Consider the following 16,029-nt stretch of genomic DNA (forward strand, 5'->3'; position numbering starts at 1 on the left):
ATCCAAATGGAATGTGCATTGTGGCTATTGGAAGCGCTGACATCATCTGGAAAAGCGCTGTGCAACAAAGAAAAATGTCAGAGCATAGCACGGTTATGAGACCCTGCACTGGAGGTCTGATGAAGGAAGTGGAATGGAGAAGCGATGCTTTGTACCTGCAGAGGAGGCGGCGGACCTTCAGACAAACAATATGAAGAAAATGGGAGCAGATAGCCATGGAGATAAATGTCAAGAGTTTGGTACCAAGGACCTGGATGCAGTGCTGCAAGAAGTTTAATGAACTCATGAGCGGTCAAGAGCAGTGAATGAATCTTCAAATTCCACATCCTACTAATTGCACTTGCAAGCCCCAGTTACTGCTCAATTCACACCATTCTCCCAACATTCATCTACTAACAATCTCTATCAATCACAACTCATAATGAACATTCATTTGCTTCGCCTCACTCTTACAAAATTAGCACTATTGCATGTCTCTTACCCAAATCTCACACCTTACACACCCTGCCAAATATTCTCCCATTACCGCCCCAACAGGTAAACATATTTTATAATAATCAGCTAACTTTCATCTCTTGCAGACAGGGTGACCTGGATATATTGGGGCCATCCCACATTTGAGGCGGTCCACCTGAGTCCCAGGTTGTTTGCTGCCGGGATGGCCTTTGACCCATATTTTAGATCTATGATTTATGCACGGTATGCACCTCCGCCCTGCCACTGGTGCCTTGCTTCCAGAGTCCTGAAAGCTCCTTACGCCAAACCCCACAGTCTCAACAACCCTTCAACATAGTGACCCTCATATTTTTCCCCCTAGATTTGATTGGGCTGCTTGCAGAAGGTGGTACACAACTTAATGCAACAGGAATCAACTGGAGGGGAAGAGGCATACCCTACATGTTCTAACTCCCATGGAAATGGTGGTGCTGGCTGTAAGTTGACTCTTCCAGGTTTAGGCAGGAAAACTGCTCCCTTAACTCCATGAGCAGACCTCCTGTTGAGAACCCTTCTCCCCCATCTTCTCCTCTTCTAGCAGCTTGTCCTGTTCTGTGTTGTCTTTGTTTCTTCTCCCAGCCATGCTGAATTTCAAGAGGAAGGCCTGCAAGTGTACCCATGTCTGGAAGCAAATGGTTTGTGCGGAAGTTTTGAAGTCAGCAAAAGCCCCTTCAACCTGTACCACACCTGTACCTTTTGAAACCAGAAAACTATGGAAAACAGCAAAATATTTGCAGCAACAATCGGAAGAAATAAACCAACTCAGTTGGTAGCTCTCGCCTCTGATTTACGAAGCTCTGAATTCAAGTCCCACTCTCAGGCTTGAGTACAAAAATCAAGACTGACACTCCAGTGCAGTACCGAGGGAGTGTTATGCTGCTGGAAATATTGTCATTCGGATCAAATATTAAACCACTATGACTGCCCTCTCGGGTGGACCTAAAAGATTGCCTGGCACAATTTCAAAGATGATCAGGGGAGATATCCCTGGTGTCCTACTCAATATTCATTACACAAGAAATCAGAGCAAGAGCAGACCACACAGCCCATCAAGCCTGTTCCACCATTCAATATAACCACGGTTGATCTTGGGCTTCAACTCCATTTTCTCCATATTCCTTAATTCCCTGAGACACCAATAATCTGTCCATCCCAGCCTTAAATGTACTCATTGATGGAGCATCCACAACTCTCTGGGGTAGAGAATTGCAAAGATTCTCGACCCTTTGGGTACATGAATTTCTCCTCATCTCAGTCCTAAATGTTTGGCCTCTTATCCTGAGACTGTGACCCATGTTTTAGATTCCCCGACCAGCAGAAACAATCTCTCAGCAACCACCCAATCAACCTCCTTCAGAATTTTGTAAGTTTCAATGAGATCGCCTCTGATTCTTCTAATCTTTAGAGAATATAAACCCAATTTATTCAGCCTCTTATCATAGGACAACCACCTCATCCCAGGGACCAATTTAATGAACCTTTGCTGTACCACCACCAGTGCAAGTTTATCCTTTCTTAAACATGGATATCAAAACTGCACACAGTATTTCAGATGTGGTCTCACCAAAACTCAGTACAATTGTAGCAAGACTTCTTTATTTTTGTACAGTACCCCAATCCCCTTGTAATAAAGACCAACATGCCATTTGTCTTCCTAATTGCTTGTTGCACCTGCAGATTAACTTTGTGTTCCTCGCATGAGTACACCCAACATCTCTAAACATCAACATTTACACATTTCTCATCTTTTAAAAAATATTCATTTTTTCTATTCTTATGAGCAAAGTGAATAACTTCACACTTTCCTACATTATCCTCAATCTGCTACCTTGTTGCCCACTCACTTAATCTATCTATAGTACTTTGCGACCTCTCTATCTTCTCCCCACAGCTTATCTTTCCACCTAGCTTGGTATCATCAGCAAACTTAGATACATCACTCTCTGTCTCTTCATATAAGTAATCAATATAGATTGTAAATAGCGACGGTCCCAGCGCTGATCCCTGCGGCACTCCACTATTCACTGCGTGCCAACTTGAAAAAGCCTGGTTTATGCCCACTCTTTCTATCTGTTAACCAATCCTCTATCCATGTTAATATTTTACCCCCAAATCCATGAGCTCTTATCTTGCCTCTTAACTTTTTGGTGGCGCCTTAGCGAATGCCTTTTGGAAATCTAGGTGTACTACACCTACTGGTTCCCTTTATCAAACCTACTAGATGCATCCTAAAAATTTTTTAATAAATTTGTCAAACATTTAGTAAAGCCATGTTGTTTTGTCCTAATCATATTATGCTTTTCTAAGTGCATTGTTAAGACTTCATTAATAATAGATTCCAGCATTTTTCCAACAACTGATGATAGGCTAACTAGCTGTAGTTCACTGTTTTCTCTCTCCCTCCTTTCTTGAAGTGGTGTAACATTTGCCAACGTCCAATCTAATTGGGCCATTCCCGAATCTAAGGGATTTTGGAAAATCATAGCTATCACATCCACTATCTCTGCAGCTGTCTCTTTTAGAGCCCTAGGGTCACAAGGATTTGTTGGATTTTAGTCCCTTAAGTTTCTCCAATACTTTATCTCTGCTGATATTAATTTCCTTGATTTCCTCACTCTTTTCAGCCAATAGGTTACCATCTACTTCTGGTTTGGAGCTTGTGTCTTCTACTGTGAAGACAGACAAAATATTTGTTCAGCGCCTCTGCTATTTCCTCATTCTGCATGATAATTTCTTCGGTCTCTGCTTCTAAGTGGCAAACATTTACTTTAGCCACTCTCTTCCTTTTTATGTACTTTTAAAAGCTCCTACAATCTGTTTTAATATTTCTGGCTAATTTATTCTCATATTCTACTTTTCCCCTACTTATCAAATTTTTGGTGGCCCTTTGCTGATTTCTCAAACATTCCCAATCCTTAGATTAATTATTGTTTTTTGAAACATTATGAGTCTTTTCTTTTAATCTAATGCTATCCTCAACTTCCTGAGTGAGCCACGGAGGGGTCCTTCTTGCTGAGTATTTGTTTTTCAATTGAATGTATTTTTGTTGAACATTTCAATTGTTTCTTTAAACGTTTCCCACTGTTCATTTAGCTCCATACCTTTTAGTCTATTTACCCAATTAAGCTCAGCCAGTTCTCCCCTCATAAACAAAGCCAATTAGATAGGTTAAGATTCTTGTTTGCAATTGGAAATGTCACTTTCAATCTTAACATGGAATTCAATGGTATTATGATCACTATTTCACAGTGGATCTTTTACTGATTAACCCTGCCTCATTACACAATACCAGATTGAAGATAGCTTTATCCCTAGTCAGGTCCACTACTCACTGCTCCAAGAAACTGTCATGAAAGCACTCTACAAACTCATCTTCTAGACCATTCTTGACAATTCTATTGCCCTAGTCTATATGAAGTTTAAATCCAGCCACAATTATTACACTTCATTTCATACAAGCTCCAATAATGTATTGTTTAATGCTCTGCCCAACTGTTAAGGGGCCTATAAACCACTCCCACCTCTGTTTTCTGACTCTTGGTATTTCCAATTTCTATTCATACTGATTCTACTTCACGATCTTCAGAGGTCAGGTCCTTTTTCTCAATAATGTCCTTATGTCATCCTTTACTATCAGGGCTACCCCACCTCCTTTGCCTTTCTGTCTGTCTTTCCAAAATATTGTATGTCCGTAATATTTATTTCTAAACCTTGGTCACCTTGTAACCATGTCTCTGGAATGGCGATTCAATCTAAATCATTACCTCTATTTGTGCCATTAATTCAACTATTTTTCCACTTCATGCATTCAGATAAAGAAACTTGAATTTAATTGTTTTACTTCTATTTCCTACAGTGATCTTATTCGCTGATGTACATTTTTTTGTTAAACTCTCTGTTCTTTCCTGTCCTGCTCTGCTTGTCTTTACCCACAGTTCCGATAGTTTGGCCTTTCTCTTTAGGTTTCTAAATCTCCCGTCACCAGAACCATCCCCTACCTCTGTTGGTTTAAAGCCTTGCCACAGCCCTAATTATAGGATTGGGCAGGGTACTGGCCCCAGCCTGGTTTAAGTAGAGCCCATCCCATGGAATAGTTCACTCTTCCCAGTTCCCCATAAATTGAAACCCCTTCTTCCCACACCACTCTTTGAACCACATGTTTAATTTTCTAAACTGTTTGACCCACACATTGCTCAGATAACAATTCAGAGATGATTATCTTTGATGTTGTGTGTTTTAATTTGTACCCTACTCCTCAAATTCTCTTAGCAGAACATCATTCCTGGTTCTACATATGTCATTGGTTCCTATGTGGACCACTACAATTGGATCCTCGCCCTCCTGCTCTAAGTTCCTCTCCAGCCACGAGGAGATATCCTTAACCCTGGTACCAGAGAGGCAACACACCCTTCGAAGCTCCCTGTCACGGCTGCAGAGAACAGCCCCTGACTATACTGCCTCCTAAATTACCACATTCCTCTTCCCTCCACTCACTTGAACAGCATCATTCACCATGATGACTTGGTCAGTGAGCTCATCCACCTTGCAGTCTTTCTCCTCATGCATACAGGTGGCAAGCCCCTGGTACCTGCTGGACAAAGTCAGGGACTGAGGCTCCTCCAGCATAACGTGCTGGTTCCTCATACCTGCCTGACTCTCAGTCACACCCTTCTGTCCTGGACCATTGACCAATTCTAAAGTTTTGCCTATCCTGAAGGGTTTGACCGCCTCCTGGATTAAAGCTTTAATCCAGGAGGATGCATCCCTGATGCATCGCAATGTCTGCAGTTTGGTGTCCAGCTCAATGACTCAGTGCTGAAGCATTCTGCAGTTCCAACAGATTACCTGCCCTGCCATCTTTATTATGTGTTATTACTTTTTATTACTTTTTCCTTAATTACTTTATAATTAATAAACCCTATATGGTAATCTGAGGTGTAATACACCTTTAAGAGAGTGTGAGCAGATTGACCACGTGACTGTAAGACCCAATAGCTGTCTAGTGTGGGCTACCATGTTAATGTTGCCTAGAGTAGGGTCTGGTTGGAGAAGCACAAATCATGTTAGTGCCCTGTTGTTTGTGTAAATTAAAAGCATGTGCTTCACTTCACATTGGTTTCCGCATCTGCAGTATACTGTAATTGACTCACCTGCTGACAGATAAGCATGCAACCAGTTCGCGAGCAAAGCAACCGCATAGTAGAACATGACAGGCGGCATGACTGACGACCAGTCAAAGACACCAAGGAAAGCCACGAAAACTTAAAGTAACTGAATCAACTGTGTCTTGTAGGCCGACTGTAAGTAAAGCCCTCACCAAAGTCGTCGAAGTTATCTCCCTCCAGTATGCCACAATTTGACCGCAACGAACCATTTGAACAGACCGCCGATGACTGGTCACATTATTCAGAACACCTTGTGTTTTTCTTTTTTGGCCAACAACATATCAGGGGAGGAGAAGAGGTGGGCGATCCTCATATTGACATGTTGCAGTAAAACATATGGCCTAATTTGTAGTCTAACAGCACCCAATGCCCCAGATTCCAAGAGCTGTTGGTGAATCTAGTGAAAAGCCATTTTCAGGCAAAACTCTAGATAACAAAGCAGTGTGTTAAATTTAATTCAAGGTGTCCTGCCCTTGGAGACAGTTGCCTGCTATATAAGCAGCCTTAAAACAACTGAGAGCACTGAGAGTTCAGGATGTCGATTAATGACACATTAAGAGACCGATTAGTGTATAGGGTTAATGAAGACGCCATTCAAAAAGGGTTAAAAGCAAAATACTGCAGATGGTGGAAATCTGAAACAAAAACAAAAATAGCTGGAAAAACTCAAAAAAGGTTGTTGTCAGAAACAAATTTAGACTTCAGCAAGGCGCTGGAGTTGGCACTCGCAAAGGAAAGCACAGTCAGGGACTCAAAGAAATCAAGGAAGCACGAAACAGATCAGTTCTTCGCGTTGCGAGGGAGGCACCAGCTAGAAATGGCGCAGGAGCGCAGGGCTCCGCGGAAAGGCGGAAAACAGCCACAATTAACAGAGCAGCAAAAAGCAATAGTTTAGTAGATAAAAACCACATTAATAATAGCAGAATTAGAACCAGACAGTCTGCAAACAAACGGCAATTTAAAAGAACCAAGTGTTTCTACTGCCATCGCAATGGGCACATTATGCAATATTGTAAAGATAGATTTAGGCAAAATTTCAAACAAAAAGGCAGAAGTCGTGAAATTTACATAATGGAGGAACCAGAAGAAACAGAGTCAGATATTTATTTGCTACACAACTTAAAAATGGGTAAAACAGAGCCAATCTACGTGACAGTAGAAGTCAACAGAAAACCCATTCAAATGGAGGTGGATACAGATGCATCCACGACAGTCATAAGGGGACACATGTTTAAGTATCTGAATAAAGGAGGCCACTCACTAAAGCTGGAAAACTCAGATGCTAGACTAAAGACATATACTGGTGAACACATATGAGTGAAAGGTATATGCAAGGTTCTAGTACAATATAGAAGCCAGTCTGCAAACCTACCCCTGATAGTGGTAGCAGGGGACGCTCCAATTCTACTTGGTTGGAACTGGCCTAAGGAAATAATGTTCATGTGGACTGAGATTTTTCAACTCAGGATGAAAGATCTGCAAGAATTATGACCGCAATATGCCTCCGTGTTCAGGGAAGAGTTAGGAAGATTCAGGGGCTGCAAGCTAAAATCCATGTGGATGCTGGAGCAACCCCCAGATACTTGAAGGTGAGGCCAGTCACCTACACATTACGAGAAAAAGTGGATATTGAATTGGACAGGCTGGAAAGTTTGAGAGTCTTACAACCTGTACAATTTTCCGAATGGGCAGAACCCATAGTTCCAGTGCTGAAGCCTGGCCAGAGTGTGTGAATATGCGGGGACTACAAGTTGACCATTAACAAAGTGGCCAGACCTGATAGGCACCCTATACCAAAAATTGATGAATTGTACTCTAAGCTGGCAGGGAGAACCGCAAATACGAAACTCGACAAGAGCCATGCTTACCAGCAAGTCGAGCTAGGAGAGGCCTCTCGGGATTTTGTGACTATAGGGCGTTATACAGTAGACCAGTTATCCTTCGGAGTCTCATTGGCTTGTGCCATTTCCCAACGGACTATGGAAAATTGACTCCAAACTCTACTCCACGTGGCGGTTTATCTTGATGATGTCCTAGTAACAGGACTAACTGATGAAGAACACTTGGCTAACTTGGAAGAGGTATTGAAGCATTTCTCACAAGCTGGAGTATGCTTAAAAAGGGAAAAATGTATCTTCCAAGCAAAAGAAGTCATTTACCTGGGTCATAGGGTCAACTTGCAGGGCTTTCACCCAGTAGAAGACAAGGTGAGAGCTATTCGTGACGGGCCAGCATCGAAAAATGCCACAGAACTGATGGGCTAGCATCGAAAAATGTCACAGAACTTAAGTCCTTCTTGGGAATGGTTAACTACTACGGTCGTTTTCTCCCAAATTTGTCAACAGTACTGGCTCCATTATACGAGTTTCCCAAGAAAAACCACAGGTGGACTTGGCAAGCCCCACAACAACAGGCTTTTACGGCAGTAAAACAATTACTCCATTCTTTGACCCTGTTGCTGCCTTTCGACCCAAAGGAAGAATTGATTTTAACCTGCGATGCATCCCCTTAAGGAGAAAGGGCAGTATTCTCTCACCAGATGACTCTGAGCGGCCCATTGGCTATGTCTCAAGAACACTCAGTGTGGCAGAATGAAGATACTCACAAATTGAGAAAGAAGGCTTATCCATTGCATTTGGCATTAAGAAACTCCCCCATACTTGCATGGTTGCCACTTCACCGTGTATCCAATCACAAGCCACTACTAGGCTTGACAGGGGAAGATAAGGCAGTACAAACAATCGCCTCGGCACGCATCCAAAGGTGGGTACTGATTTCAACTGCTTACAAATATGCTTTTATCCACTGGCTGGGAAGCCAGATTGCCAATGTTGACACACTAAGCCAATTTCGCCTAAAGGACAGCAACGTGAATGTCCCCATCCCTCAAGGACTTATCTTGTTATTAAACTTTCTCAATTCATCACCAGTGAATGCCAAACAGATCAGAGAATGGACAGTTTTGTTTTATGTCAGGAAACAAGTCTTGCAGGGATGGTCTAACGAGCCAAAGTTGGACTAAATGAAGCCCTATTTTAACAGAAGATACGAGCTCACCTGCCAGAATGGCATCTTACTGTGGGGAGCGAGTCATTGTGCCTCCCAGAGGAAGACAACCATTAATGATAGAATTGCATAGCACTCACCCTGGCATTTCCAGAATTAAAATGTTGGCGTGCAGCTACTTGTGGTGGCCAGGGATGGACACTGAAATTGAAAACATGGTCAAGAACTGAATGCAGTGCCAACAGGTGCAGAAATTGCCTCATTCTGCTCCACTGCATCCTTGGGAATGGCCAGGTCATGAGTCCACCTCCACACTGATTACATGGGGTCTTTTTTTGGGCACAATGTTCCTCTTATGTATCGACGTTCACTCCAAATGGATGGACGTATACGAGGTGAGATCACCCACATGTGCTGCCACCACAGACAAATCGCGTCAGTGTTTTACAATACATGGTTTACCAGAGATAATAGTGTCTGATAATGGAATGGCATCCATTCGTGGGGAATTCTAAACATTTACAAGTCTCAATGGCATCACACATGTCAAGGCCTCGCCATACCATCCTGCATCCAATGGACTGGCCGAGAGGGCAGTCCAGACCTTCAAGGCTGGAATGAAAAAAATAGATGGTGACTCTATAGCAACGAAATTATCACATTCCCTGCTCAGCTATATGCGACATATGACCAATGGTATTGCCCCCGCAGAGTTAATAATGAAGAGACGTCTCAGGACACATCTAAGCCTCATAAGGCCAAACTTACAGGGGAGGGTGGAGAGAAGTCAAAAGGCTGAGAAAAGTGAACCCAATTATCACAATCGTGAAAGAAACTTCACTGTAGGAGAAGCAGTTTTTGCAAAGAATTTTGGAGATGGGCCCAAACGGCTATCAGGTGAAGTCAGTGCACCTGTCCTACCATATATCAATTGAAGGTCAGATAATCAGGAGACATGTAGATCACCTCAGGAAAAGGGAAACAGATCCACAAGAAAAGGTGCGCCATACATTCCTGTTGGAGTCTACATCACAGGTAGAAGGAACTCTCCTTGCTTTGGAAGTACCTGCAGGACCCGTTGAACCTGAGGGAGTCGAAGAGGCAAACTTACAGGTTCCTGCTGGGTGGCCTAATGGGCAGGTAACTCCTGAGACGGAGGCCTCAGATAAAGCATCCAAAATCGTAGAATTACGACGGTCGACACAGTTGGAAAAGCCTCCCGAGAAACTGAATTTGTAAATAGTTTATTTATGTAAATAGTTAATGTATTGTAAAATGTAGTTTCAAGGAAAGGGGAAGGGATGTGGTAATCTGGGGTATAATACACCTTTAAGAGAGTGTGAGCAGATTGACGATGTGGCTGTAAGACCCAATAGCTGTGTAGCGTGGACTACCATGTTAATGTTAGCCTAGAGTAGGATCTGGTTAGAGGAGCACACATCATGTTAGTGCTCTGTTGTCTGAAAATAAATAGGATGTGTTTCATTTCATATTGGTCTCCGCATCTGCAGTATATTGTAATCGACTCACCTGCTGACAGATAAGCGTGTAATCGGTTCGCAAGCAAACCGACCCTATAGTAGAACATAACAACCTACTACTCGCAATAAGCTTTATCACTGATAGTAAACCTTAATACTACCAGTAAAACCTTGCAATTGCTAATAAATTGCACAATCAATATAAGAAACATTAACTGGTTGGTAGCACATTGCTGTTTGTGGGAGCTGCTTGTGCGCAAATTCACTACTGAGTTTCCTACATTACATCGGTGGCTATGCTTCAAAAATACTTTACTGGCTGTTTTGCGATGTCCAGCATTCATGAAAAGCATTATATAAATGCAAGTTGAGAGATTTTTGATTAGTTTAAGTTTATTGGTATATAACTTGTATATCTGAATCCAATCATAAATTAATTTACCAACACATCTTATCTTAATAACGTTCTTTTCTGAGGCTTTTAATTGCAATAGGTAGACCATGAGACTCCAAACATGAAATCAGAAGGTTTGTGTGAAGATGGTTTCATAAAGTAATACATAAGACTACTGATATAAAATTTCTAGATTTAATAGATTCTAATTAAGAAATATCGTGAAGTTTACATAATTAACTAACTCAACTCTTTCCAACTCACAAATGATACGATTTGCAGACTTAGGTCAACCTTCGAGTGATCAGTTCACCACCCTTCCCCAGAAGATGCTATAGAGAGGATACATCTATCCTTTCAGATAGGACATCGATAAGCAAAGATGTTGCTTGGAATCTCTACTATTAACTCCTAAATTACCATTACATCATCTCAAATTAGGTCTGTTATAATTTTGCAATTAGTCAATTTCATTGTTGAATTATTTTCAGCGAACTTTAGCTACCTGCATACGTTGCCAACCTAAATGAACAATGTATCTTTTGTAGTGCCTTTTCTTATTTGACTCTGCACAATTGTCTATTGTCCATTCTCAACTCTGACATGACCAAGTAGAGAACAACGCTGAGCTAGCACACGGTATCTGATTTGATGGTGTTTCTACAGGCAGAACTCACAATGGTTAATTAATACATTTAAAGCAAGCTTACAGATTCTTGAATATAACCCAGCTTTAACAATATAACTACTTGATGAATTACTAATTCTTCAGTCGTTACTGAATTGATGTAAACTACTTAGTCAATCAACTGTTTCTGGCTGCATTACTAATTATGCAGTCATTGATTAATACATGCAATGATTATAAAGTGGAGAACACAAAATGGGTTTTTTGGTCTAATGTTAGCATAAAATGGCTCCTTTGGCCCATGTTAGTACAAAATGGCTTCTTGACCTTGTTAGCTTTCTACAGCGAATATAACATGAAAATAGTCTAGAAATGGTATATAGGTTTTAAGAAACTATTCCAACTTAAGTGTAAGACTTAAAAAATACTAAAATACTATAAACTTAAAAGCACAAATATTCAGTGTCAGCTTTGCTGATTGGATTAATTCTTTGGCTGGCCACCAAGGTATATTGCTTTCAATTAATCAATTTTTTTTGACATGCATTTTAGTATGTTATCACAGTTATAGGCACACATATCTCTACATTGAATATATTTAGCTGTAGAAACAATGTTAAAAGCATTTACTGCTTTTGCTGTCCCACAAATACAAAACTCAATTCTAAGATGTCCTTTAGGTCATGTGCTGAATCTAAGATGGCTGTTTCTAGCTATGTCGACATAATTCATTTAAAGTTATTGGAATTAGCTTAAAACTGGCCAAAAAATGATTCACAAAGTCTTTCAACTTTGCCAGCCAAAGCATGTAGTTCTAAGATGGCAGCCCAAGAGCAGCAAATTAGCATTGCATGCTGATTGACGCCATGATCTACCTAATTTGTACACTTATGATGGACGCCAACTTGGCATACTAATTCCTTTACCAAAATTGCATCTGACACGCTTTGCATCAGAAGTATGCGCGTGTGCAGCAGCCACCATTGTGGGACCCTGACGGCATTCTGAACCCAAAAAATGGGCAAGGGAGCCAATTTCAGTAGCCCCCACTATCTTAATGTCACATGGTCATTCTCCTTCAAAATATCAGAGAACTTTTCCATCAAATTGTATTTAAATTTCTTAGCCACATGGAGAATCCAATATTTGATGACTTTGTGTTCTGTGTAGCTGGAGCTTCTCATGTCAATATATCATGAAAATACACATTTCTGTAAAATATAGTCCTACCTGGATGAAAGATGTTAATTTATTTTCTAACAATATGAAAGAGGTGACAATGGAACCAAACAAAGCAACTTTAATTACCTTGTACTTCATCTTGGGGCATGAATGGATGTAGAAGCCCATATAGTAATAACAGACACTGGGAACAGTCTTCTGTAGCTGAGTTGTAAAAGCAACCTCCCTAGAATAAACAACATGTTAAAATTAATATGGCAGTTAAATTCACCAAAAGCAGCATTAGAGTCATCTTTGGGGTGTATTTCTTCTAGGTTCAGCATTTTAAATCTCATTCTTTCTCACCCACCCTCATGGTACAAAGAGAATGGAAAACAAGAAGAATGTACTAATTTAGAAAGGGGACAGTATTCAGAAAATCATCTCAAGCTAACACTTGAAGCCTCTATTCTGCCACCATCTCCTATTCTCAAGTGCCTGATCTGAAATTCAAACAGCCTGTGATTAAAGGCCCTATTTAGCGGTTTCTGGTTAATATTCATGTATCCTATTTTTTTAAAACAGAGATCAGTGCCTGCCATCATCCCCAGCTGGGCAGAAGACAGCAAAACAAGCAAGAATGAGAGCATTTTCCTCCTTTGGTTTTTAACAAGCAAAAGAAAAGACTTCTCAGGCTGCAGAGCCAATTCATATGCAAATACACAACCTGCACGAATAGAAGTACAAGGTCGCCTCTTTTAACTGAGTCTTTGAATTTAGATTATGCATGCAGTTGTCCTGATTGGAAGGAAAAGAATGAAGAACAGTATTATTAATCAAGGACAATTACTACATATAGATAAAGACAAGGAGAAATACCAATGTTCTTAAACTTCATTCTGAGTTGCAGCAACCTGTTTTAGGAGTCCATTCACAACACCATTTCCTATAATAAATCAATAGAATACAATGCTCACTTAGTACTTCAAAGTTACCTTCTGCTAAAAGAATTGAATTAAGCTGTGAAAAAATGCAGCCAAGTGGGAATTAAGTGATAAAACTCTATGGAAAAAGTGCTAATTTGAGTCGATGATTTTAAATTAAAGAGATTCTTCATTGTGAAATCAGAATTAGAAAGGGTTAGCTAGCTGGAATTTTGGTGGGACCCAGATTTAAGTATTCCCAAAACTCAGAGTTCAAGTATGCGTTTGGACTATCATGCTGTAATTTCTTCTAGACAATCATAACTCTGTACAGTACACACAGCTGCCATTTGGATGAATTACACAACTTAAAATTATCAAAAAAAAACTTTGAATTTTTATTCTTTCTATAAGGTTTAATAGGGGGATAAGAACTGGAGCAGAATCTATCCTTCTATTAACATAACGTTTATGTAAGTACGTTGAGCATATGACAGTGTAGTGGTAATATCACTGAACTAGTAAACCAGAGGCCCAGAATAATGCTCTGGAGGCACGGGTTTAAGTCGCACTATGGTAGCTGGTAGAATTTATGTTACTAAAAATCTGGAATTGAAGGCTAGTCTCATTAATGATGACCATGACAGTTATCATCAATTGTCGCAAAAACCTATCTGGCTCCCTAATGTCCTTTAGGGAAGGAAATCTGCCGTCCTTACCTGTTCTGGCCTGCATGTGACTCCAGACCCACAGCAATTGGCTCTTAACTGCCCTCTGTAATGGCCTAGCAATTGACTCTTAACTGCCCTCTGTATTGGCCCAGCAAGCCACTCGGTTCAAGTGCCAGGCAATAACCATCTCCAACAAGAGAGAATCTAACCATCGCTTCTTGACATTCAATGGCATTCCCTTCACTGAATCCCCCATTATCAACATCCTGGATGTTTGCATTGACCAGAAACTGAACTGGATTAGCCATATAAATACTGTGGCTACAAGAGCAGGTCAGAGGCTAGGAATGCTGTGGCGAGTAACTCACCTCCTGACATCTACCTAGGTCAGAAGTGTGATGGAATACTCTCCGCTTGCCAGGATGAGTTTGCCTCCATCAACACCCAAGAAGCTTGACACCTTCCAGGACAAAGCAGCCCGCATTTGATTGGCAGCCCATCCACAAACATTTACTCCTTCCACCCATAGTGGTAGCACTGTGTACCATTTACAAGATGCATTGCAGGAACTCACTGAGGCTCCTTTGACAGCACCTTCCAAACCCACAACCACTACCATTTAGAAGGACAAGGACAGCAGATACATGGGAACACCACAATCTGGAAATTCTCCTCTAAGGCACTCACCACCCTGACTTGGAAATATATTGCCCTTCTTTCACTGTTGTTGGGTCAAAATCCTTGAACTCTCTTCCTAACTGCGCTGTGGGTGTACCTACACCATATGGATTGCAGCACTTCAAGAAGGCAACTCACCACCACCATCTCAATGGCAATTAGGGATGGGCAACAAATGCTGGCCCAACCAGTGAAGTCCACATCCCATTAATGAATAAGAAAAAAAAATTATGGATGGGCAACAAATGCTGGCCTTGCAAATGACACACACATCCCATGAAAGGAGGGAAAAAAATCTTGGCAGCTACCACTCTCAAAAGGCCACCACTGACGAGAAGATCCAACACCAGATCAGCTGCACCAACTCAGCCTTCTACAAACTATTGCTGCAAGTGTTTGACAACAAAGACCTCCGCGGGTTAACAAAAGTCCTAGTGTACAGAGTAGTTGGCATCAAGTCACCACACTCCTATACTGCCAGGAGACCATGATTGTGTATCAGTGACACATAAGAGCGGCTAGAGAAATTGCATCAGCAATGCCCCCACTGCACTTCCAGATTCAATGGGAGGACCACCGAACATCTGCTGGTGTCCTTCTTGAAGCCAGCTCTACAAGCATTCAGGCAAATCCCCTGCCAGATCAACTTTGATGAGCTAAACATTTTGTCTGGATAGCCGAAAAGTATTCCCCCTCCCACCCTACCATCTCTCCATAGATGCTACCAGACCTGCTGGGTTTTCCCAGCATTTTCTGTTTTTATTTCAGATTTCCAGCATCCGCAGTATTTTGCTTTTATCCCCCGCCAAGTCCTTTTTTTGTCAACTCTCAAATGGCAAGGCTTCAGGGAGGACAAATAAAACTCTACAAAGACACTCAAACTCTCCTTGAAGCATGATAGCATAGACAGTAATGACTGGGAGAAGCTTGCTACTAATCCTTCAAAATGGCAACAACTTTTCCATCAAGTTGCCTCATGCTTTGATTCACAATGTCTTAATGATGAGGCAGAACGATTGCAGGGGAAAGAAAAAAAGGAAGCAAATCCTGCACTCCAGATCCCATGACATCTTGACCCACGTACCCAAAGATGTATGGGTCTAGAACTGGCCTGTTCAATCACATGAAGGCCCCTGGCAGAAACTCATGACCCTGAGTAGACGTCACTTTCGAATCGAGGCACAGACAACAGAGGAGGTAATTTGTACATCCTTCAACAGAGTCTACAGTGCAGAAACAAGACATAGAGACCAGCTGGTCTATGTCTGTATTTATGCTCTACACATACCTCGGCCCATCCCTCTTCCTTCACCCTATCAGCGTACCTCCTATTTTCTCCGTCATGCTTTTGTTGAGCTTTTTCTTAAATCCATTTATGTTATTCCCCTCAGCTGCTCCTTACAGTCACGAGTTCCACATTCTTACCA

The 16,029-nt window shown here is 41.4% G+C and overlaps 1 protein-coding gene across 9 annotated transcripts in view; it reads right to left on the bottom strand.

The window, feature by feature from the left end:
- LOC121289736 (arginyl-tRNA--protein transferase 1) overlaps positions 1-16,029 on the bottom strand; it is a 272,072-nt gene that overhangs the window by 108,813 nt on the left and 147,230 nt on the right. For all 9 annotated transcript variants that reach the window (XM_041209426.1, XM_041209425.1, XM_041209432.1 and 6 more), the window contains one exon: positions 12,478-12,577. In XM_041209426.1, the coding sequence (XP_041065360.1) occupies positions 12,478-12,577 (100 nt within the window). The remainder of the gene's footprint in view (positions 1-12,477; positions 12,578-16,029) is intronic.

This window comes from Carcharodon carcharias, chromosome 17, assembly GCF_017639515.1.
Source record: "Carcharodon carcharias isolate sCarCar2 chromosome 17, sCarCar2.pri, whole genome shotgun sequence".
Classification (NCBI taxonomy): domain Eukaryota; kingdom Metazoa; phylum Chordata; class Chondrichthyes; order Lamniformes; family Lamnidae; genus Carcharodon; species Carcharodon carcharias.